The sequence below is a fragment of the Anomalospiza imberbis genome, chromosome 15, assembly GCF_031753505.1.
Source record: "Anomalospiza imberbis isolate Cuckoo-Finch-1a 21T00152 chromosome 15, ASM3175350v1, whole genome shotgun sequence".
Taxonomy (NCBI): Eukaryota; Metazoa; Chordata; class Aves; order Passeriformes; family Viduidae; genus Anomalospiza; species Anomalospiza imberbis.
In genome coordinates, this window is record NC_089695.1 from 17,818,550 (window position 1) to 17,840,520 (window position 21,971).

General features: G+C 49.2%; 1 protein-coding gene across 3 annotated transcripts in view; it reads left to right on the forward strand.

Annotated features, from left to right (window-relative positions):
• Positions 1-21,971, forward strand: part of NDFIP1 (Nedd4 family interacting protein 1) — a 59,789-nt gene that overhangs the window by 1,774 nt on the left and 36,044 nt on the right. The window contains exons 2-8 of one of the 3 annotated variants that reach the window (XM_068206251.1): positions 7,333-7,420; positions 8,186-8,316; positions 9,164-9,251; positions 9,419-9,543; positions 11,816-11,882; positions 12,445-12,550; positions 13,647-14,067. In XM_068206251.1, coding sequence (XP_068062352.1) covers positions 7,333-7,420; positions 8,186-8,316; positions 9,164-9,251; positions 9,419-9,543; positions 11,816-11,882; positions 12,445-12,548 — 603 coding nt within the window. In that variant the 3' untranslated portion in view covers positions 12,549-12,550; positions 13,647-14,067. Of the gene's footprint in view, positions 1-7,332; positions 7,421-8,185; positions 8,317-9,163; positions 9,252-9,418; positions 9,544-11,815; positions 11,883-12,444; positions 12,551-13,646; positions 14,068-14,478; positions 14,636-21,971 lie in introns of those variants that run through there. The other 2 variants (XM_068206250.1, XM_068206253.1) reach the window with 2 other exon arrangements.

Below are 21,971 nucleotides of genomic sequence, written 5' to 3' on the forward strand. Positions count from 1 at the left end.
AGAGACTGATAGTGAAGTGGTAACTGCAAGGGCTAGAGTGAATACAGGACCCAGTCAATGGAGGCAGCCTGGAGAAATTCACAACAAGCTCATTTAATCCTTTAAATTATTGGATTATGAGTCAGTGGAGGAAGTTTTAAAGCTTGATGGTTTTGGGTGATGGGGTAATGCATTAATGGAATTGGTTATATAGGTAGGTGGTTCCTGTACTGGTAAACGTGATTGACTGTCCAAGCGTGCCAGGCACGTGTAACCCTCAGTCTGGGATGGGTTCCTGATGCATCCATGTGTATGTGGGAGCAGCACTGAGGTGTGGGCACTGTGGAACCTGTACAGTATTTGTAGGATTCCTCAGTTGTCTGTATTTTTAGGAAAAAAGGTGAGAGTTAGTGACCATGATCTGAGCACAACAGAACTCAATACCCCAGTTTGAGACCTGTGTGTTTCCTCTCCTCTCCCAGCCCTTCCTCAGCCTTACAGGTGGGATGTGGGAAGGTGGGAATGTGGGCTGTGCTCCATCAGCAGCCTCCTTCTTCCCTGCAAACTTCCAGCCTGTGTCCGTTCACCCTCACAGGCAGTGTGCAAGGGCCATGCACTCGTTTATTTTCCAAAGCCAGCTTCCTAGCCCATGGCTTTGTTCAGGCACAGGATAATCTGATAACAAGTAGCCTGCAAAAAGTGATGTCTTTGGGCAATGCGAGTCTGAGCTCACGTACTGAGGAAGTGCAGCTCCGTGGAAAATAAAACTGAAACTCTGGAGAAGGGATTTCAGCCTCCCCCACCCCTTCCATGGGAAGCAGGGCTGGGACAGGCTCAGACTGCTGGATTTGGATCCTCCTCTGCAGGCCAGGTGCTGGGGCTGTGCTTGTGGAGGTGGGAATGGAGAGGTTTGGGAAGAAGGAGAGAGAGCTGCAGCCTGCCCTGGTACTGTTATTCCAGGCGCTGCTGTGTCCCCAAAGAGGGACACTGAGAGGCTGTTGTCATTTCAATCTGCCTTTGGGAAAGTTATACAGGGATTAGTGGGCTTAAAGCCTTTCCAGCATAACCCTGGGTTGAGAGTTCATTTGACAGAACTGTATTTCATCCTTGGAATAGAAATTACCCTCCATTCTGGAAAAAATAGCCCAGCTTTAACAGGTTTATTTACACCCTGTGTTTTCCAGGCATGCTTTGCACTTGGAGCATTCAAAAATACATGTGAGGTGTATGAGTAATGTAAACCCACCTAGGAAATGGTGGGAGTGTTAAATAATGAAGATGTATTCCTTTTTAAGTGTTGTGTCTTCCTGTTCCACTTGTTGAAGGTTTACATGGATCATGAATCATTCCATAAAGGGAGGCGTCGATGGGAAAAATAAGGAAGAAAGATTTTTCCATTTGTTTGTTTTTTGTTCCGTGAAAACTGTAGAAGAAATACATTGCTGGAAATAGAATAGGAATAGAATTTAAATCCATGAAGAACTGCAATGCTTCTTTAATACCTGGGGAGGCTGGAGTGGAACAGGAGGCAGATATCAGTTGCTGCCTTGTGTGTACCTTAAGCTTGTGTTTAATTTTTCAGCTGAAATGGGCACACATCTTGAAACAAAAAATGAGAACATCCCAAATCTTTTCATGTCAGCAGATAGAATCAGAAATGTCAGTGACTGTTTCCTCAGTGAGGTCCTTGTAGTGTGCAAGATGTGCTGGCTAAAGATAAGAATGGTAAGAACAGTTGCAGGGTAGGTTGTTTGCATATTTATTTATATATTTTATTCTGTTTGTAAGCAGAATAGGAGATGTCATTGACATAAACCCAGTAAAATTAGAAAAATTGCGAAGTGAAATTGTTTGTGCAGCCTCTGCTCCGAGGTTGTGCTGAAGCTGCCCCATGTCCAGCCTTGGCAGAGGAAAATCTGGTTATTTTCCTCTGAAACATCCACCTCTGTAGGCAACAGTACCTGTCAGGTAAGTTTGCAAGGGTTTAGTGATTCTGTGTGAAAAAGTTATTATAGAATTTAAATACATTCTGTCCCTAAAAATCAAAGGATGTGGGAAAGGCAGGGAAACAGCAGCAGTCCAGGGTCATCTCACAGCTTGTGTAGCAGGAGAAAATAGCTTTGCAGGCAAACTTTAAAATACAATATTATCCCAGGCATCAGGATGGTGTTGAGCTCCGAGTTGGGCTTTTTTAGTAGCTTTGCTTTCATGACTAAAATTCAGTGGGGCTCAGTAACCCCGTTGGGAAGCAGCTGTAGGAACAATTCCTGAGGGCTTTGGGTTGTTAAGTGCTCCCAGGAAATGGGCAACCTTTTTCTGTGGGTTTGGCATCATGGCTTAGAAGTTACCATACAGAATGCAAGGATCAAAAGTTCTGTGTGTGTGTGTGAATTCTGATCCTTTGTCATGGGGACGAGTGAGCAAAATTCAGAATCGAGGGCTATCCAGTCATTCTGTTCCTGCCTGTTGTGAAATATCCAAATTTGATCTATGCTGGCACAAGGGACTTTTTTTCCATAGAAGATACTTAACCCTTGTTGTACCTTCTTCATATGACCATTTAAAAAATGTGATATTTTAAAATGTTTAGAAGTCTTACTGAAATACCCTAATGTCCAGGAGAATATTAATCTGATTCTAAATATTATGAGAAGGCCTTATGCTTTAAGTGTGGGAGGTTTAATTACAGCTATCCAAGATTAAAACCTAATTTTTCCATATTAAAACCTTGATTCTCTCAAGTCTAAGGCCAGTGTGTGGCACAGGTTTGGGCTGGCCCAAGTGCTTGTTTCCAGTCAGTCCAGACCAGTCTAACTCCCTGTTTGAACAGAAACGAGGGAATTAGACCAGCTTGTTTCCCAGGATTGAGGAGCATTTCTGTGGTGTCAGGCCTTGGCTGCAGTGAGTCAGAGGACAACACCCTCATGAGCACAGGTTGTATCTTGTGGACATAAAGTTGGTTTTGATTTGTGTTTTTGCCTTTTGGTGGCTCACGGGGTCGTTGCCATCGCCCCCCTCAGCTGGATGCTGCTGCTGGTTCCTGCTCCGTGTGTGCTCCAGCCAGGGAGTTGCTCCAGCTGGATTTGGGGAGTGGGGCCGCAGTTTTCAGTCCTTTGTTAAAAGGGAGGAGTATCTCAGAATCTCAAAGTCACTCAGTTTGGAAAAATCGAGTCCAAGTTGTGCCCCATCCCCACCTTGTCCCCAGCCCAGAGCTCTGAGTGCCACCTCCAGGTGACACCTCCAGGGATGGGCACTCCAAACCCCCCGGGCAGCCCCTGCCAACGCCCGAGCCCCCTTTCCATGGAAAATTCTCGGGCTGGCATGTGGAGGGAGGTCACTCCCGGGGCTGGGCTCTGCTCAGGGCTGGTTCCCCAGCGTGGGGCTCGGCCAGGGGCATCAGCATCTCCCCTGGGAGGGTTGGCTTGGCACAGGTGCCAGGTGTGTCACCTGAGAGGTGCTCAACACACCTGTGCCAGTGCAGGGGCTGGGCCAGACACTCAGGGCTGTCGCTGCTCCGGGGAAATGGAGAGCCTACCCGAGAAAACAGTTATTTGCTCATCAGGGAGAGAGCTGCGGGGTGTGGGTTGGCTTGTGTGGTAGCTTATCATTATTCCTGCTGATTAATAAGCTGATATTAAGTTTCAGGAATTTGCAACAACATCGAGCAAAAGTCAGGATTTCAAATCAAGTTGTGTTTAATTAAGTAAAGCGAAAGTCAGTAAAAATAACTCTGCTTTTCAGAGTTGGCAGTGACTTTACTTCCAAAAGGCTGAAGATATGTAATGATATGTGATCTACTGCTAAGGCCAAGCTTGTAGTAATGCTGGTTTAGTGTAGTGATGCTGATTTAGTGTAAAGAATATTTACACATGCAGCCTCAGAATTTGGCAAAGGAGAGTTAAAAAATAAAGATTCAAAACTATGAGAGCAGCCCATATGCTGAGTTCAGGAAATTTGGAAGAATTAACCAATATATTTATTGGAAATGCTTTCTTCAAAGTTGACATGGAAATATTTCCAAACAGCTTGGAAGATTTCAACTTTTATGTTGCCATGCTGTGTATTTGTATGGGACAGGTCTCGGTCAGGGCAAGTGGCAACCAGAAGTGATGTCCTGCTCAGTGCCAGCCTTCTGATGCTGGATTTTTTTTTTAAATAAATGTCCCTGGGTGTTCTCTCAGTTAACTTTCTGTTGTTTTAGCAGTCTGGTGAAAAAATCCCAGCCAAGCTGTTGTTTCAATAACTACACGCATGGCTGTAAAGACTGTTTTATTTTTTTATGCCACGAATACCAGAACCTTGCCTGAAAAGCTAAAATCCATCAGTGAATCTAGGAAAGAATTATCCCACAGCCTCAGCAGAACAGACTGAAGTCAGACACCGCTTTAACCAGGCTCTCTGGGTACTGAAGGCTCGGGGGAATTCTCTGGGAGCCGAGTCCATACCTGGAGCTGTGCAGGGCAGGTGGGCGCCGGGGCCAGGCCAGGGCAGCAGTGCCGCCCTGCGAGGCCTGATGAGTCATTCTTCTGTCACATGAACCCTCCCTGCTCTGCTAATAGGCACTTAGTTGAATTTTAGATGCCTGCAATCATTAAAAAGGCTGGAAGGCATTTGTGTACCTTGTCCATTAGAAGAAAAATATGTTTTCTATAACTGTAACCTCCTACAGCCTCGAGCTCTACTTCAGAAAGCAGCTGCATTTTTTGGTGTCATTATCCATTACCTGAATTGGGATGTTTGAAGGCAGCAGTGAATTCAGCTGCTTTCTCCCACGTGACATTGGTGGAAGAATATGTATTTCTTTTTACTATTGAAAGAAGAACCGGTGGTAGGAGTTAATATTCCACTCAATATCTGTGTCCTCTTTGTTTCATTTCTTCCAGTGTTGTCACATGTGGTGCTTTCCTCCCCACTCCCCTGGTGGCTGGGCTCTCAGGCTGTACCTGCCTTCTTTCTTACAGGCATGAGGGGTTGAATTTCTGCCACCCTCTCACCTGGAGAGCAGGTAGCAAAGGGCACGTGGAATCCAGAGTGTCCCAGCTGTGACAGAGCCTTTCCTCCTGCTAATAGACCAGGTCCTGCACAGGCAGAGGGAGAAAAGAAGTGCTGAATTTTTGTGGGTAGACTGACAATAAGCATGGTGAAGCATTTTCTGAGAATTCATAAACTACAGAGCTGGGGGAATCGTGGAATCACAGAGTGGTTTGGTTTGGGATGACCTTAAAGATCACATCTTTTTAATCTTTTTTTAGCCCTGCCATATCCAGGGATCCGGGGGCAGCCTCTCTGGGCAGAGATTGAATCAAGCAGTTTGGCTCTGTGTTTTCCTGTCCCTTCCATTGCCCCTCTTGCTCTGTGCAGGGTGGTTTGGGATTTCTGGAGTAATGCGGTCTTTTTATTTAAAAAATTGAAGCATATTCTAATAAGCAATTGCTTCTCAAGTTAGTTTGCATTTACTTCTAATGCTGAGCTCCGTGGGGTTTATAAAATGAGGCGTTTTTGTTCTTGGAAAGGCTTTCAGAAGACGAAGGTGTGGTGGGAGTTGCTGCAGCTCCTCCTGTCCCTGCTCGGTGCCCTGGGGCTCAGTGAAGCTGCAGGTGAGGCAGGTCCTTTCACCTCCAGCCCCACACATCCCACCTCACACCCTGGGATTGTTTGCTCTGCCTGACATCTGGCCCGGGAGCAGCGCTGGGGCTGTGTCCTGCTGACAGCTGTGCTGGGAGCTGCTCCCTGGAACACGGATTAAATTTTCATCCGGATCACTGATTTCTCCTTCTTCAAGGAGATGGTTCAGCGTTGTCATGTGAGGACTGCTTATCCACAAAGCTTGGGGCTGACCCAAGTGCTCTTTTTCTTCCCCACCTATTCTGTTTAGAAAATGTTCCTGGACAGCAGAGTGAGCTTCAGCTGACGTGCAACTGGAGCGCAGGACTGTGGTGCTCTGCTGTTTGGCTGCACCTGGACTGGCAGACAGTGCTCCTGATTTTGTTCTGATGCTTTCCAGTGTAATTTCCTCCCTTTTCTCCCTCTCAGCTGACCCCTTGAACCTGCCAGCAGAACCACTTGTTGTCATCTGCTAAGCACAGTCAAGACTTTCACAGAGGATGTGGACATAGTGTGATCTGGAGCAGACTGTAGATTGTAGACTTTCACTGGCACAGAGCAGCTGTGGCTGGCCCTGGCTCCCTGGCAGTGCCCAAGGCCAGGTTGGACATTGGGGCTTGGAGCAGCCTGGCACAGTGAGAGGTTCCCCATGGCAGGGGGTAGAATGAGATGGGCTTTCAGGGATGGCCCAACCCAAACCATTCCGTGATCTTTGATGTTAAGCAGCAAAAGGAATAAAACTCCAAAGCACAGAACACTTGGATATCCAAGATCTGCATTTAGAAGTGTGAGCTGATTTATTTTCCCCTGATACAAATAAGATAAGAACATTCCCCTACGCCCCCACCCCTGTGTTAAACGCTCAAGGAGAATGGCAGCATGTCTCTCCAAAGAAAAGAAAGCAAAATATCCTGGATGGCTTCAGGAGCAAATGTGTGGGATTGCAGGAGGGAGAGCTGGAGGAGACATTGTTCAGTGGTGATTTCAAACGAGGGCAGTGCCTCCTGCTCAGCCCAGTGCTTCAGTCTGGAGGTGCTTGTTTGAGGTGAGTTGTTCTGCAGAAAACCTCAGTGCCTTTGCTGCTGAGGTGATGGGAAATGGAAGGAAGGGGAACATGAGATGGCAGCTGTAACCTCCTTTCTGGCCTGGTACTGCTGCTCCTGATCAAAGCTGCCATGGCACACCTGCCTCGTGCGGGTGATGCTGGATCTGTGATAGCTCCTGGTTATTTATACAGAGCCTGTGGGAAGCACAGTGCACAAAATAAACCGGCTCCTTTTCAGTCATGCGGTGTGAAAGGTTGAAGGGAAATGGCAACATTTATACTTCTGTGCATCATTATGTAATGTATCCATGGAAAAAAAACTTCCTTAGCAAAGCCACAGGCAGCAATGGAGCCTTTTGTTGGGTATCTCACTGTATTTCTTTGACTAAAAACAGATGCAACTGCAGCTTCCACACAGTGTGAGCTGAGGAAGTGCCAGGAAAATGGAAAGGTACTGGAAAGCTGTGTGCTGTGCTTTGCTGGAGTCCAGGTGTGTGAGGAGAGGGTTTTAAAACAACATTAAAACAAGGATGAAAGATCATTTCAAGTGGGAATGCTTCGGAGGGAGGGAGCAGCTGCTCTGTGTCCCGTGGTGCTGCAGAACAGTCTCCTTCCAGAAGAGTCTGTTGTGTGCAGTTAAAGCTGCAGGGGTGGTGTCAGAGCCCTGAGGAGCCCCCTGAGCCCTGGTGTGTGGTTCTGTTCAGCTGCAGAATGAAGAGGAGCCGGGCGAGGCCGTGCCGGTGGTGAACGACGCGCCGCCGCCCTACAGCAGCATTTCTGCAGAGAGCGCAGGTACTGTCACCTGGGCAAAGGGCTGGCATTGCTCTGCTGCCACTGACTGCTCTCCTCATCCACGGCTGGCTCTGCAGCACCTTCCCAAGCTGCAGGGATCAGGATTGATCCACACAGCCTGTCGGTACAGCCTGTGGTTTAGGGGATGCAATTTGGCTGCACTCATCTGATGTCATCCCATCAAGGGGTGTTCAAGTTACAGTTCACAGTGTTCTCAGTAAATTGAAGGCAGTTAAAAATCAAAGTGCTGGGAGGATTTGTGGTTCCTCTCTCATTATCTGGCATTTGGATGATGCTGTGCCCCTTCCTTAAAGGATTCCTTACTTAAAAGGGTTTAAAGAATTCACTTTTCCTGCACTTTCCAATAACTAAGCACTTGGCCATAAGTATGGGACTTTGAATCATCCTCCTGTCCTGTCACTAATAACTTTAATAACCACTTGGATCTGGAAACGTGACTGTTTCTGAGTATCCAAGTCAGCAGAGGCACAGCATGTGGTGTTGTTTTAAGCAGAAGTACAGCCAGACATGTTCAGTGAGTGTTCCCTGGGTTGCTGGCTATCAGAGACGGTGCTCCCTTTCTGCTTTGGGATGGCAGGAGGCTGGGATGGGGGCAAGGGTGGGGAGGGGACAGGCTTGAACAGCGTGGGGAACGGGGCTCCTTGGGAGTCACCCGGAGCACTGCTCGTTCCCAGCACGGCGTTGCTGAGGAAGTGCTGAGTCCCCTCCTGTGTAACTCCTGAGTTCCCTCCTGGTTTTGTGCAGCTTTCTTTGACTACAAGGATGAGTCAGGCTTCCCGAAGCCACCGTCCTACAACGTGGCCACCACTCTGCCCAGCTACGACGAGGCCGAGAGGACCAAGGCCGAGGCCACCATTCCCTTGGTTCCTGGCAGGGTGAGTGTCCCTGCCTGTCCCTGCACTGCTGCATGCAATTTCAGCTTTAGCTCCTGCCCGTCACGTGTCACGACTTCTAACATTTGTGTTGGGTTTTTTTGTGTTTTTGAAGCTTCCTGGGGTGGTGATATTCCACACTTCTGAGAGTCCTGTGGCTATTTTTTTTCCTTCGTTTTCCTCTGAGCGCTGTGATGATGTCAGACATCTCAGTAATGCCAGCATGTGCTAGCCAGATTAGCTTGGCAAGCTGACAGAGGGACTGTGCTGTATCCCTGTGCACTGACACTGGGGTTTTTGTTGGTTTTTTTTTCATTTTAAAAAAAGATTTAGGATTAATTCTTCAGCTGTCTGGCATATCTACCCTTGATACTCCTGCTTCTTACTTAGTTGACTTTTCTGGAGGTCAGTGTAGCTGATACAAGGATGATAAAACCATTCTGTCAGAATTACATCTTTCTGTTTTTTCAATATTATCTCTTGTTCAGCCATTCCCTTCACCCCTGCTAGCATTAGAAGTCCACTGCTCATTGCACTTCTTCACAGAAGCCAAATTCCTTGCTGAGATGATAATTTTTTGATGAGTTGAAGAATTCTTCACAGTGAGAACAAGAACATGCTGGATCTTGACTGTGTTAAAAATAAAGATACATTTCCTATTATATAGATAACATTCCATGCCCTGCACCATTTCAGGACGAGAAACAGGAATTTTCTCATGCTTGCATTTGTAGCCTTTTGAGATTTAGGATTCCAGCCCTTTTTTTGAAGAGTCACACCCAGAAGTAGGGTTGCTGTGTGGACTGGCCTGACCTAAATCCCTCATGTGCTGCCTCCCTCTGCATTGCAGGATGATGACTTTGTGACAAGGGATGACTTTGATGACACCGACCAGCTGAGGATAGGAAATGATGGCATTTTCATGCTGACTTTCTTCAGTAAGTACCTGATGGAATGAACTTTTTTCCAAGCACTGACCCAGAATAGTTAGGGTCACATTTATGTTTATGTAGCACCAGGAAAAACATGTGTGTGAGGGGTTCATGTTTTTTTTCCTTGGAATATAAAGGTGTCTTGACCTGCTGCTTTTCTCCTGCTTTCTCAGTGGCATTCCTCTTCAACTGGATTGGATTTTTCCTGTCCTTCTGTCTGACTACTTCAGCTGCAGGACGATATGGGGCCATTTCTGGCTTTGGTCTCTCTCTTATTAAGTGGATCCTTATTGTCAGGGTGAGTTGTGTGGTGCAAAACCACGTACAGACACTGACACTGTTGTTTCCCAGCAGGTTTTTATCTCATACTGAAATTAGTGATAAATTTAGCTGGTTTTTTTTAAATAATAAAATAATTTTTGAGCTACTTATTCAGTAAGAGCAGAGCTTTTTCATAATTCCATCCTGTTTATATGCTGGAATTACAATTGTAGTAAAAGAAAAGAAAGATTGCACACCCAGATATGCTTTGGGGATGCTCCATCCCTGGAAGTGTCCAGGTTTAAGCTGGACAGGGGTTCCTGGGATAGTGGAAGGTGTTCCTGTCTGTGGCAAAAGAGAGGAGCTGTAGGACCCTTTCCAGCCCAGCCCACTCTGGGATTCTGGGATGCATTCTGTGTCTGACAGAGGCACTGGCCTGATCAGAGTGTGGTTTGTGCTGAGCAGCAGCAACGCTCTGATCCTGGGAAAACATTAACCCAGGCAAGGCCAGCCCTGCCTTCAGCCTCTGCAGCCTGCTGTACCCTAGGCTCTCCTCTGGAAAGTAGGAGATTCTCTAAAATGCAGGCTAGCTGATGAGGAGAGGGAAGCAGGGCCGTGGGAGGAGTGAGGTTTGGAGCAGCAGTGGGAGAAGGCCGTGGGTGCCCTCTGGTGCAGCCTCCCTGCGGCACAGGAGCAGGCACCAGGAGCCAGCTGCCATCCTGCTCCAGGAGTGAGCTGCCATCCCGCTCCAGGAGCCAGCTGCCATCCCGCTCCAGGAGCGAGCTGCCATCCCGCTCCAGGAGCCAGCTGCCATCCCGCTCCAGGAGCCAGCTGCCATCCCGCTCCAGGAGCCAGCTGCCATCCCGCTCCAGGAGCCGGCTGCCATCCCGCTCCAGGAGCCGGCTGCCATCCCGCTCCAGGAGCCGGCTGCCATCCCGCTCCAGGAGCCGGCTGCCATCCCGCTCCAGGAGTGAGCTGCCATCCTGCTCCAGGAGTGAGCTGCCATCCCGCTCCAGGAGCCGGCTGCCATCCCGCTCCAGGAGCCAGCTGCCATCCCGCTCCAGGAGCGAGCTGCCATCCCGCTCCAGGAGCCAGCTGCCAGCTGCCATCCCGCTCCAGGAGTGAGCTGCCATCCTGCTCCAGGAGTGAGCTGCCATCCCGCTCCAGGAGCCGGCTGCCATCCCGCTCCAGGAGCCAGCTGCCATCCCGCTCCAGGAGCGAGCTGCCATCCCGCTCCAGGAGCCAGCTGCCATCCCGCTCCAGGAGCCAGCTGCCATCCCGCTCCAGGAGCCAGCTGCCATCCCGCTCCAGGAGCCAGCTGCCATCCCGCTCCAGGAGCCGGCTGCCATCCTGCTCCAGGAGCCGGCTGCCATCCCGCTCCAGGAGTGAGCTGCCATCCTGCTCCAGGTTTTTTGCTCTTATGTTTTTTGAGGGATTGGGAGAAAATATTTCCATCAGGAAATCTTTATTTGGAGCCTGTGAAATGATGGCATTCCAGGCTGAAAGTTGAATGTCAAGCAAAGCAGCTCGCTGGCTGTAAGTAGAAGTTGAGAGCATTAATGTCAGAGCTGTCACTTCCTACCCTGTCTTTTGGGGCTGGGAATTCTCATGTGTAAATACAGCATCTCTTCACTTTTCTGTAGACAGTTTTTGTGGTCATCTTGGTACAGAGGTGTTAAGGACTCTTTGCTGGATTAAGAGGTGACATTAACTGTGGATTTGATTTAGATGTCAGTAACTAACTTATCTTTTGTTAGGTTTTTAAACTTGAATAGAACAAACCCAGAGGAATGATACTGTATTTATACTGAAACTGTGAACTTCAGTGCTCTCATAGTGCTGGTGCCTTTCTTTTAATAGCAGTAATTTCCCAATTGGGAGTCTTGTCAGTGGGTTCCACAGATGTGGGATTTCTTTCCCAGCTGTTAAAGAATCCAACCTGACAGTGTAATGAATGTACTGCACTGCTGCAAGCCTGCTCTGCCCTTTCTGAACCTGCAGCTGTGCTTTATAAGCATCCAGGACACAATTTAAAACAGGAATATTTGCCCAGTGTCCTTGTGCCTCACTGATTGCCAGAATTCAGAGCTGGGTGTTGAATCTGTCCCATTCCCCTTGTTGGAGCTGGTGCAGAAAAACCATAAAGAACAGTTTGTGGAGGTAACTCATTCCTGCAGCTGGTGAAATGCAGCATTCCATGAGATCTCTTGTATGCAGCCCTGATCTGGTTACTGCTAAAATTGGTGGGGGTAGACGTTGGTTCACAAACTTCCATGTGCTCTAAACTGCATTTTTTGGCTGTTTTTCAGTTCTCCACCTATTTTCCTGGTTACTTCGATGGCCAGTACTGGCTTTGGTGGGTCTTCCTTGTACTAGGTGAGTGTCTGCGGGGGGAAAGATGTCTAAAAACTCTGTGAAGTCAGTTAGGATTTTGTGAGCATTCCTGGCTATTAAATACGTGTGTGTAGATGTCAGATGAAATGTGAGCCTCATGCTCCTCTGACTGAACACATTCAGGTTTTAAAGGCACATGTAAACATTGTCCTTCTGTTGCCAGTTCTTTGTGGCAGCATCCTGACATCATCCAGAAGTTTAGAAGAGAATACTGCTTTTAACTGGTGTTTTGTCTGCTCTTGCATCTTAAATGGAAGAGAGGATTGTTGCCTTCCTCATTTTATTTTCTTTTTCCTGCTTTGAGAATCACTGGATCTTGTTTGGATTCAAAAGTTTTGTGGTTGCCCAAGGAAAGTTTGTTTTTGAAGTTACCTGAAATGGAAAGAAGAGGTGTTACTGCTACCAAAAATAATTACTGTGTGATCAGCTGCTGTGCATCCCAGTGATGAGGTTCCTCTGTAGTGGTGGCAGGGAGTTCAGCTGCTCCCTCTCCTTGAAGAAGCAACACCTGTGTTAACTGGACAATTGTGTCTCTCCCCTGCAGGTTTTCTGCTGTTTCTCAGAGGATTTATTAATTATGCAAAAGTTAGGAAGATGCCAGATACGTTTTCCACTCTTCCCAGAACCAGAGTTCTCTTTATTTACTAAAGGTAAATTTTCTGCTTTCCTGAATTTGTTCTGCTTTGATTTTAACTCTATTTAGTGACTTTTCTAGGCCACACTTTCCATTGCTTGAATATTTTTAGAAGTGAAGGACGCAGGGAACAGTTGTTTCTTGGTACCCCCTGCCCAGCTCCTGAGTCTGCAGAGCCCAGACTGACCTGATGGGAGGCAGAGGAACACTGGACATTTCTCCCTGAGTTTTTGCTCTGAGGAATTGGATATTCATTTGATTCCCTGACTAGATACTGTGAGAACAAAACCTCTGCCCCTTGGTACTGCAGTGTATTTGGCAAATGTGTCTTTGAGAACAAATCACATGCCTGAAACACGTGGTGTGTCCCAAACCCGAGGAGGGGTCACAAAATGTTGTTAGAGGGGCGTGCTACTGCCTTTGGCTTTTGTCCCAGAACGAGCAATTTGTCTGAATTCTGCTGTTTGAAACTGCTGCCAGGTTCCTGAAGAAATGACACCCTTGCACACCTTTGCTCTCCTCAGACCCTCCCACACACCTGAGCTGTCCTGCCTGAGCATCTTGCAAAAAGTGCCTGGGAGTCTTTTGCTTCAGTGCTGAACCTCAGCCTGGCTGCCTTAATGGGGCTTTAAAGGAGGAGGCTTAAGTAGCTGAAGCCTTGTAGCATAATTTCCTGCTCACAGCAGATAATGGCCTGGCATTAACTGTCCCTCCCCGAGGGGAAGGAAATCCTGGAATAGGTTGCTTCCCAGCTGGGGAATGCAACATGATGCTCCCTTTAGAAATATCATAATAACACTCCATTTCCCCAGAGAGGCAATTGCAGCTGGGACAGTCAAAGAAACCAAACCAACCCCAGCTTTAAATTGGGGGTCATTAAATTGTTGAGATTTGAAAACCGAGCCTTGGGTTTCCAAATGCACTTCCCTTTTATTAGAAACTGCAAATTGCCCACGATTCTACTTCATTTCCAGGCTGTGAGGAGAACCTGCAGCACAGAACAGCCATTGTGCAGTGCTTTCCTCTGGTGATAGTGTGTAAAAATAGTTCAGCCAATTTCTTTACGTGTCTCAGTTCTGTTTAAGAAAGTTCTGGTTTGTGACCTCCTCCAGGATCTGTAATGTCCTCCCAGATTCCTGCTGAGTCACCAGAGGGTTGATTTCCCCCAGTTTATGGTCACGGAATGTGAGCATTTAAAGTCAACTTTATCTCTGTATTTTGTCTGACTGAACAAATTAAAAAAAAAATTGCTCCTTTACCAAAACTTTTATTTTTTATTTCCTAAATGAACTCGGTGGTTTCTTTTTGCATAGACTTCTCCTATGTTTGAAACTACAGTTTTAGAGACCTGGCTTCCCTCCTTGCTTTTGGAGATGTAGAGTTTTTAAATTCTTATTTATGTGTCATTTTAGAGCATTTTCAAAAAGCACTTTCAGATATGCTGAGATAAATGTCCAGAATAATTCATAAATATTTCAACTGTGATACTTCCCCTGAAAATAAATCTTTAATTCTGAATTCTGAGTGAAAAAAAACCACAAAAGACTTGGATTTTTAGTGTATTATTGTCCTTAGATGAGATTTCCTCTTCAGGGCATGATGCAAAGGGCACAGTGAGGGATTATTTTTATTTCAGAGCAGGGATAATTTTTAGAAAATTAGGAGGGCAATAATGAGTGCAAACCAGAAAATACAACCTGGTGAAATGAATCTGGTGAAAAGCTGGAGTTTACTATTCCATCTGTGTGTGCAGTAATGGACACAATCCTGGTGTTATCCCGTAAAATACACACAAATTCCGGAGCATTTCGCTGGAGTCACATCATTGTGTGCTGAGACACTTCATAAGCCCTTAGACATCCTGTGCTGTGTGAACAACATCCTCCTGTTATCCAAAATAACCCTCTGACTGCAGTGTCGGTGTTCAATATCCTTCTCCAACAGATGTTTTCTGGCAAATGTCTTCCTGCATTAGTGAAATCCCCCCCAAGAAGCAGCAGGACACCTGCAGGAAGTGAATCAAGGCTCTGGAGCAGAAGAAAAAATAATCACCTGCTTTAAAGTAAATAAATAAAAGTACTGTTGGAAAAAGAAAAAAAAAGGATAAGCATTACTTTTGATTTGTTTTTAGGTGTAAAATTTTAATAATTAACGCAGAATTCTGTAATTGTTGACTCATTAGTGGCTAATGTTTGAAGCAGCTCTTGCAGCCAGTGCTGATGGAGCCGTTCAGCCGGAGTTTGTGGTGTTTGGGCAGCAGGAGCCGCCCCGGGGCCAGCAGGGGCCAGGCTTGCTTTAGTTCCTCCTCCAGCCTGGGAGCTGCCCGGGCCCTGCCTGTTCTGTACAGTGTGTGTCACCCTGATCTGTACAGAGTGTGTCACCCTGTTCTGTACAGTGTGTGACACCCTGTTCTGTACATTGTGTGTCACCCTGTTCTGTACAGTGTGTGACACCCTGTGCTGGGCAGAGTGTGACACCCTGTTCTGTACAGTGTGTGACACCCTGTGCTGGGCAGAGTGTGACACCCTGATCTGTACAGAGTGTGTCACCCTGTGCTGGGCAGTGTGTGACACCCTGTACTGGGCAGAGTGTGACACCCTGATCTGTACAGAGTGTGTCACCCTGTGCTGGGCAGTGTGTGACACCCTGTGCTGTACAGTGTGTGTCACCCTGTGCTGGGCAGTGTGACACCCTGTGCTGTACAGTGTGTGACACCCTGTTCTGTACAGTGTGTGACACCCTGTACTGAGCAGAGTGTGACACCCTGTTCTGTACAGTGTGTGACACCCTGTTCTGTACAGTGTGTGACACCCTGTTCTGTACAGTGTGTGACACCCTGTTCTGTACAGTGTGTGACACCCTGTGCTGGGCAGAGTGTGACACCCTGTTCTGTACAGTGTGTGACACCCTGTTCTGTACATTGTGTGTCACCCTGTTCTGTACAGTGTGTGACACCCTGTGCTGGGCAGAGTGTGACACCCTGTTCTGTACAGTGTGTGACACCCTGTTCTGTACAGTGTGTGACACCCTGTTCTGTACAGTGTGTGACACCCTGTTCTGGACAGTGTGTGACACCCTGTTCTGGACAGTGTGTGACACCCTGTGCTGGGCAGAGTGTGACACCCTGTTCTGTACAGTGTGTGTCACCCTGTTCTGTACAGTGTGTGACACCCTGTTCTGTACAGTGTGTGACACCCTGTGCTGGGCAGAGTGTGACACCCTGTTCTGTACAGTGTGTGACACCCTGTTCTGTACAGTGTGTGACACCCTGTTCTGTACAGTGTGTGACACCCTGTGCTGGGCAGAGTGTGTCACCCTGTCCTGTACAGTGTGTGACACCCTGTGCTGGGCAGAGTGTGACACCCTGATCTGTACAGAGTGTGTCACCCTGTGCTGGGCAGAGTGTGACACCGTGTCCTGTACAGTGTGTGACACCCTGATCTGTACAGTGTGTGACACCCTGATCTGTACAGTGTGTGACACCGTGTCCTGTACAGTGTGTGTCACCCTGTGGTGGGCAGAGTGTGACACCGTGTCCTGTACAGTGTGTGACACCCTGTTCTGGGCAGAGTGTGACACCCTGTTCTGTACAGTGTGTGACACCCTGTTCTGTACAGTGTGTGTCACCCTGTGCTGGGCAGAGTGTGTCACCCTGTGCTGGGCAGAGTGTGACACCCTGTGGTGGGCAGAGTGTGTCACCCTGTCCTGGACAGTGTGTGACACCCTGTTCTGTACAGTGTGTGTCACCCTGTCCTGTACAGTGTGCGCTGTGTCCTGTACAGCCCACACGTGCCACATCCTGTCCAGCCTGTGTGCATCGTGTCCTGTACATCCCATGGACCTCCATGTACTCCGTGTCCTGTCCATCCTATGTGCTCCATGCACATCATGTCCTGTCCACCCCTGTACTCTGTGTCCTGTCCCTGTCCATCCCTGTACCCTGTACTCCATGTCCTGTCTATCCATGTACTCCGTGTCCTGTCCATCCTGTGTACTCCATGTACATCATCTCCTGTCCCGTCCCTGTCCATCCCTGTACCATGTACTCCATGTCCTGTCCCTGTCCATCTCCTGTACTCCATGTACATTGCGTCCTGTCCATCCCTGTCCCCCGTGTCTTGTCCATCCTGTGTACTCCATGTACATCATCTCCTGTCCTGTCCCTGTCCATCCCTGTCCCCCATGTCCTGTCTGTCCATCCCTGTCCATCCCTGTCCCCCGTGTCCTGTCCATCCCTGTCCCCCGTGTCTTGTCCATCCTGTGTACTCCATGTACATCATCTCCTGTCCTGTCCCTGTCCATCCCTGTCCCCCATGTCCTGTCTGTCCATCCCTGTCCATCCCTGTCCCCCGTGTCCTGTCGATCCCTGTACCCCATTTTCTGTCTGTCCATCCCTGTCCCCCGTGTCCTGTCTGGCAGCGCAGGGTGGCTCTGGAGCTGAGGTGACAGCACCTGTGAAGGTGTGTCAGCAGGGGTGGCTGCGCTCCTGCAGTCCCCCAGCACCCAGGGGCCTGTGGAGGAAAAGGGGTCGCTGCAGTCCGGACTCCAAGGTGTCATTGGGAATTTAGAGGTGGCACAAGTATTAACTTTTAACAGTCTTTATTCTCGGTGTTGTAGTATCCTTTCCTTTCGCACCACCAACTTTTTGGGCTCTCCAGGGGTTTTCACGGAACAAGTCTGTAGTGTAAAACTAAAAGATCATGTTGCAACTTTGTATAAAAACCATCTTGCAAAACAAAGGCCTTTTTTTTTTTCTTTGGCTTGGGACTTTTGAGACAATTCCTAACATACCTGTAATTCTTGCTTTTATAATTTGTGTTAGCAGAGTCTCTGATGCATTGGAAATGTAGATTTAATGTGCACTCCTGTGCTTTCTGCCAAGTGGTCATTCACTTTGGAGTTTTACAATGTTCAACCTGTAAATACAGCAGAACGTCAATAAATGTCACTTCTGTAGCAATTGTTGCTGTAGGACAATGTTTAATTGAGTTTTGATGTGTTATTGCACCTGGTTATCCATGACAAACACAGATTATCTGGGGCATTCCATCTCTTTCCATGGAAGGTGTAACAAATCTCCAGGGTGTCCCATCTTTTTTGTAACCAAGCCTGTCAGGAAATGGTGATTCCATTTTGGGGGATTTGTTGGATTTTGTGGTAGTTACACGACTTACCTGACCCATGAAACTGGTTTTGGTTCACAGCTGAACTTCTGAAATGTACAGTCCCCACGAACAAGCATTTGGGGCTGACAGAGATGGATAGAGGTTCCACAGATTCCTCTTTAAACAAGAATAAGTGAACATAGAATTAGGAATTTTATCCTACAAGGCAGAATCTGCAGCACTGGGGAACTCTGAATCACATTTGCCCAAACTTGGTCGATCAGCCTCTTGTTTGCTCTCCTGGCATCTGGGCCTTATTTGGGCTTGAATATCCAGAGAACTGGAATATTTGGCATTCCTGTTGCTCCTCCTGTGGTGGCCTGAAGCTGCAGACACCTCCAGCTCTGCGTTCCTGCACAGACGGAGGCTCTGGGGGGGACGGGCGGGTGACGGGCTCGGGAGAAGCCACGCTGTGTTTGGTGTGGGTTCACACTGACTCCAGGCTCAAACACTTGTGTTGGGTCTGTGACAGCTCAGCCACTTCACACCACCTAAGTGGCAGGGCTGTGGTCACCTGCAGTGACCAAGTGAATACCTCTGGCCTTCCCCGACAGCCAGGCTGTGATGGAGGCCTTGGTGCTGTGGAGGGCAGACACGACTGGAGCTGCTGTGCCGTGGTGGGCAGAGAGCTCAGGCTCCCCAGGACTACTGACACGGCCAGGGAGTGATAGGACGGGGGGAATGGCTCCCCCCTGCCAGAGGGCAGGGCTGGATGGGATATTGGGAAGGCATTCCTGGCTGTGAGGGTGGGCAGGCCCTGGCACAGGGTGCCCTGAGAAGCTGTGGCTTCACTGGCAGTGTCCAAGGCCAGGTTGGACAGGGCTTGGAGCAACCTGGGACAGTGGGAGGTGTCCCTGCCCATGGCAGGGGGTGGCACTGAATGAGCTTTAAGGTCCCTTCCTACCCAAACCAGTAAGAAGTGCATCTTGAGATCTGATTTCCAGTTTCCATGGAAGATGGAAAAGCAACCCAAGGGGAGAAGGCTCAGCTGAAGGGAGAACAGCACGTGCTGGAAGAAATCAGATCTGCCTGTGGAGGAGGTAGGAGCACCACGGAGGAAAGGAGTGGGGTCTGCCCATTGTCTGTGCTCTTCTGCCTGCTCTGGTGGGAACCCCGGTGAAAATATTGGTGCTAAATGTCCATGGCATAATGTGAAATAGAGGATTACACTGAGGAATAAAAACACTCAACTGGAGACCTCCCAGTTTCTTCAGCTGCACGTTTCCCCTCTCCTCTCGCTCTGGGTAATAGAGTTACATGTGCAAGAAGTCTATAAATATTGCTGGATTTAGGAGTGATTTCTCTAAACCTTTTGGCTTTATTGCAGAAATCCTTTCTCACCAGAGAAACTCCAGTGAATGAATCCCCGTGTGCCTTGGCCACACAAAGCCAAGGACTGACTCATTTTGGGTGCCTTCGTTAGTGGCAGTGATCCACGGGCTGGATCGCCCTGACCTCTCCTCGGGGCTGGGGCTCTCCTCTCCTCTCAGATCTCTGTCATGGCCCGAGAGAGATCCTGGAGCAGGGGCTGGGAGGGAACAGCTGAAAGGGCCAGAAAATGTAACGGGGGCAGAGCTCATCCTGGGGCTGCTGTGGCTCCGTGTGCCCAACCGGTGCCTGCAGGGCCTGAGGAAATTCCTTTTTACATGAAGTTAAGTTTTCATAGCACCTTCTCTTGTTTTCACTGCCTTGCGTTCAAAAGATGGCACAGCTTCCATGGGAGCAGAGAAGAAACCAAAGTGCTTGAAAATACACAAAATACTCCAAACCTGGAGGCAGCTGGATTAAAGAACTGTTTAAAACCTCGACACAGAACATTTACAAGGGCTGTTTTAGTGCTGATACCTGTTACTCATCACATAAAACACTTCACAGTGTGGTACTGGTGGGGTCGTTGTGTTCCCCCCAGGTCCTGGGAATGCCCAAATCCATTCACTGCTCCAACTGGTTGCTCAGCTGGGCTGCCACCCTATCCTGCTCAGGGCTGGGTGCTGCTTAGAAAGAGAATTTCCCCTTGGCTTTTTTTTTTTTTTTTTTTTGAGACTTCTGGGTAAAATGGACAAAAGCCAGGCAGGGAAGGAAATTATCAGAGCACAAGGATAAAGTCACTGTCTAAAGTGAAAAATCAACCACAAGATATATCCTAGAAAGTAATTATAAATCACAGGTCTTACATGGATACAAACCCTATTTTGCTAAGCTTTAAGTGTGTTAATAAAGCCTCATATCAACGAATGTAACAATAAAGCAAAAGGCAGGGATCTGTGCCGGGCTCTGGAGCATCAGGAAGGTCTGTGCCGGGTACCATGGTGCCAGGGGATGAAACATGGTCCATGTGCCAAGTGGAGAGAAGAACGAGAGCACTCTGAACTTGCTTTTAAAAAAACTTGACTTAATAGAAGCTCTGCCAGATGAAAAATTGGTGTTTCCAAAATATCCATCACCCCTCAGCGAGCTCTGATGGGCCCCGGAGCTGTAACCTCGGGTGTTTTTCACTGGAGCTCCTGGGATTTCCCCTGGAGCATCCCTGGGGCACTGGGGGTGGCGTGAGGGGCAGTGGGTGAGGCCAGGGTGTCCCCTGCCCGTGGGAGTCACCCGGAGTGGTGTCACCTCCGGGTCTGGAGGCAGCATGAGGGGCTTGGTGGGCCAGAATGCCCCATGCCACGGTCACACAGCACAGGGACAAAGTAGGTGGCAGCTCAGAGGAACCATGGGAAGAAAAGCCCATCTTCGACCAGATTCTGTGTTTGGTTTTGTTGTTGCTTTAACCAAAGTGGCCGGAGCGCCGTAATTAAAGGCTCAGTGGCTCTAATTGGAGTCGGTTTAAACTCGAGGTCAAAATCCCTTCTGGCACTTCCTCTGCCTAATAACCATCAACAGAAATCAAACAAATCCGAGCGGCTCCAGCCCCTAATCTGTGACCAGCAAAGGTCGCGCTGCTGATAAGGGAACTCGGACATGGAAACGCAGCCCTGTGGCCCCACAGTGCCGGGGGACAGCGGGGACAGTGCCATGGCCACGGGTGGCTGCTGGGGGCTGGCTGATGCTGTGCGAGTCCCTGGCCGCGCGTGTCGGGTTGTCCCGGGTGCTGTGGGACACAGCGCGGATGGGGCATCGTGGTGCGGGTGCAGCCCGCGGGACAGGAGCCGAGCATCACGATTTCACCGAAATGCCCATTTTCTCTGGGCAGATGAAGGCGCCGAGGCTGTGCTGGGGACGCAGGAGCAGATTTTACAAGGCACTGCTGATCCCGGCGGGTGTTGTGCCCCCCCGGCCACCCACGGCTGCCGCTTCCTGCCGCCGCCGAAGGTCACTGCCCTCGCCACGCTAACTGCTTCGCTAATTATGCCCGAAGCTGGACCTTTAAAGTGATCTGGGAGGGAAAAAAAGAAAAAAGAATAAAGGAAAGCCAAGGGGCTGCAGATGTGCAGAGGCCAAGCTCGCCAGGGCCGTCCCCCCTGCCCATCCTCACCGCGACGCCTCCGGGAGCTGCTGCCTGCAGGAGATGCGCCTGCAGGAGATGTGCATGGAGGAGATGTGCATGCAGGAGATGCGCCTGCAGGAGATGTGCATGCAGGAGCTGCTACCTGCAGGAGATGCGCATGCAGGAGATGTGCATGCAGGAGATGCGCCTGCAGGAGCTGCGCCTGCAGGAGATGTGCATGCAGGAGATGTGCCTGCAGGAGATGCTGCCTGCAGGAGATGTGCATGCAGGAGATGCGCCTGCAGGAGCTGCGCCTGCAGGAGATGTGCCTGCAGGAGATGCGCCTGCAGGAGATGTGCATGCAGGAGATGCGCCTGCAGGAGATGTGCATGCAGGAGATGTGCATGCAGGAGATGTGCATGCAGGAGCTGCTGCCTGCAGGAGATGCGCCTGCAGGAGCTGCTGCCTGCAGGAGATGTGCCTGCAGGAGATGCGCCTGCAGGAGATGTGCATGCAGGAGATGCGCCTGCAGGAGATGCGCATGCAGGAGATGCGCATGCAGGAGATGCTGCCTGCAGGAGATGCGCATGCAGGAGATGCGCCTGCAGGAGATGCGCCTGCAGGAGATGCGCCTGCAGGAGATGCACCTGCAGGAGATGCGCATGCAGGAGCTGCTGCCTGCAGGAGATGCGCCTGCAGGAGATGTGCATGCAGGAGATGTGCATGCAGGAGATGTGCCTGCAGGAGATGTGCATGCAGGAGATGTGCCTGCAGGAGATGTGCATGCAGGAGATGTGCATGCAGGAGATGCACCTGCAGGAGATGCACCTGCAGGAGATGCGCCTGCA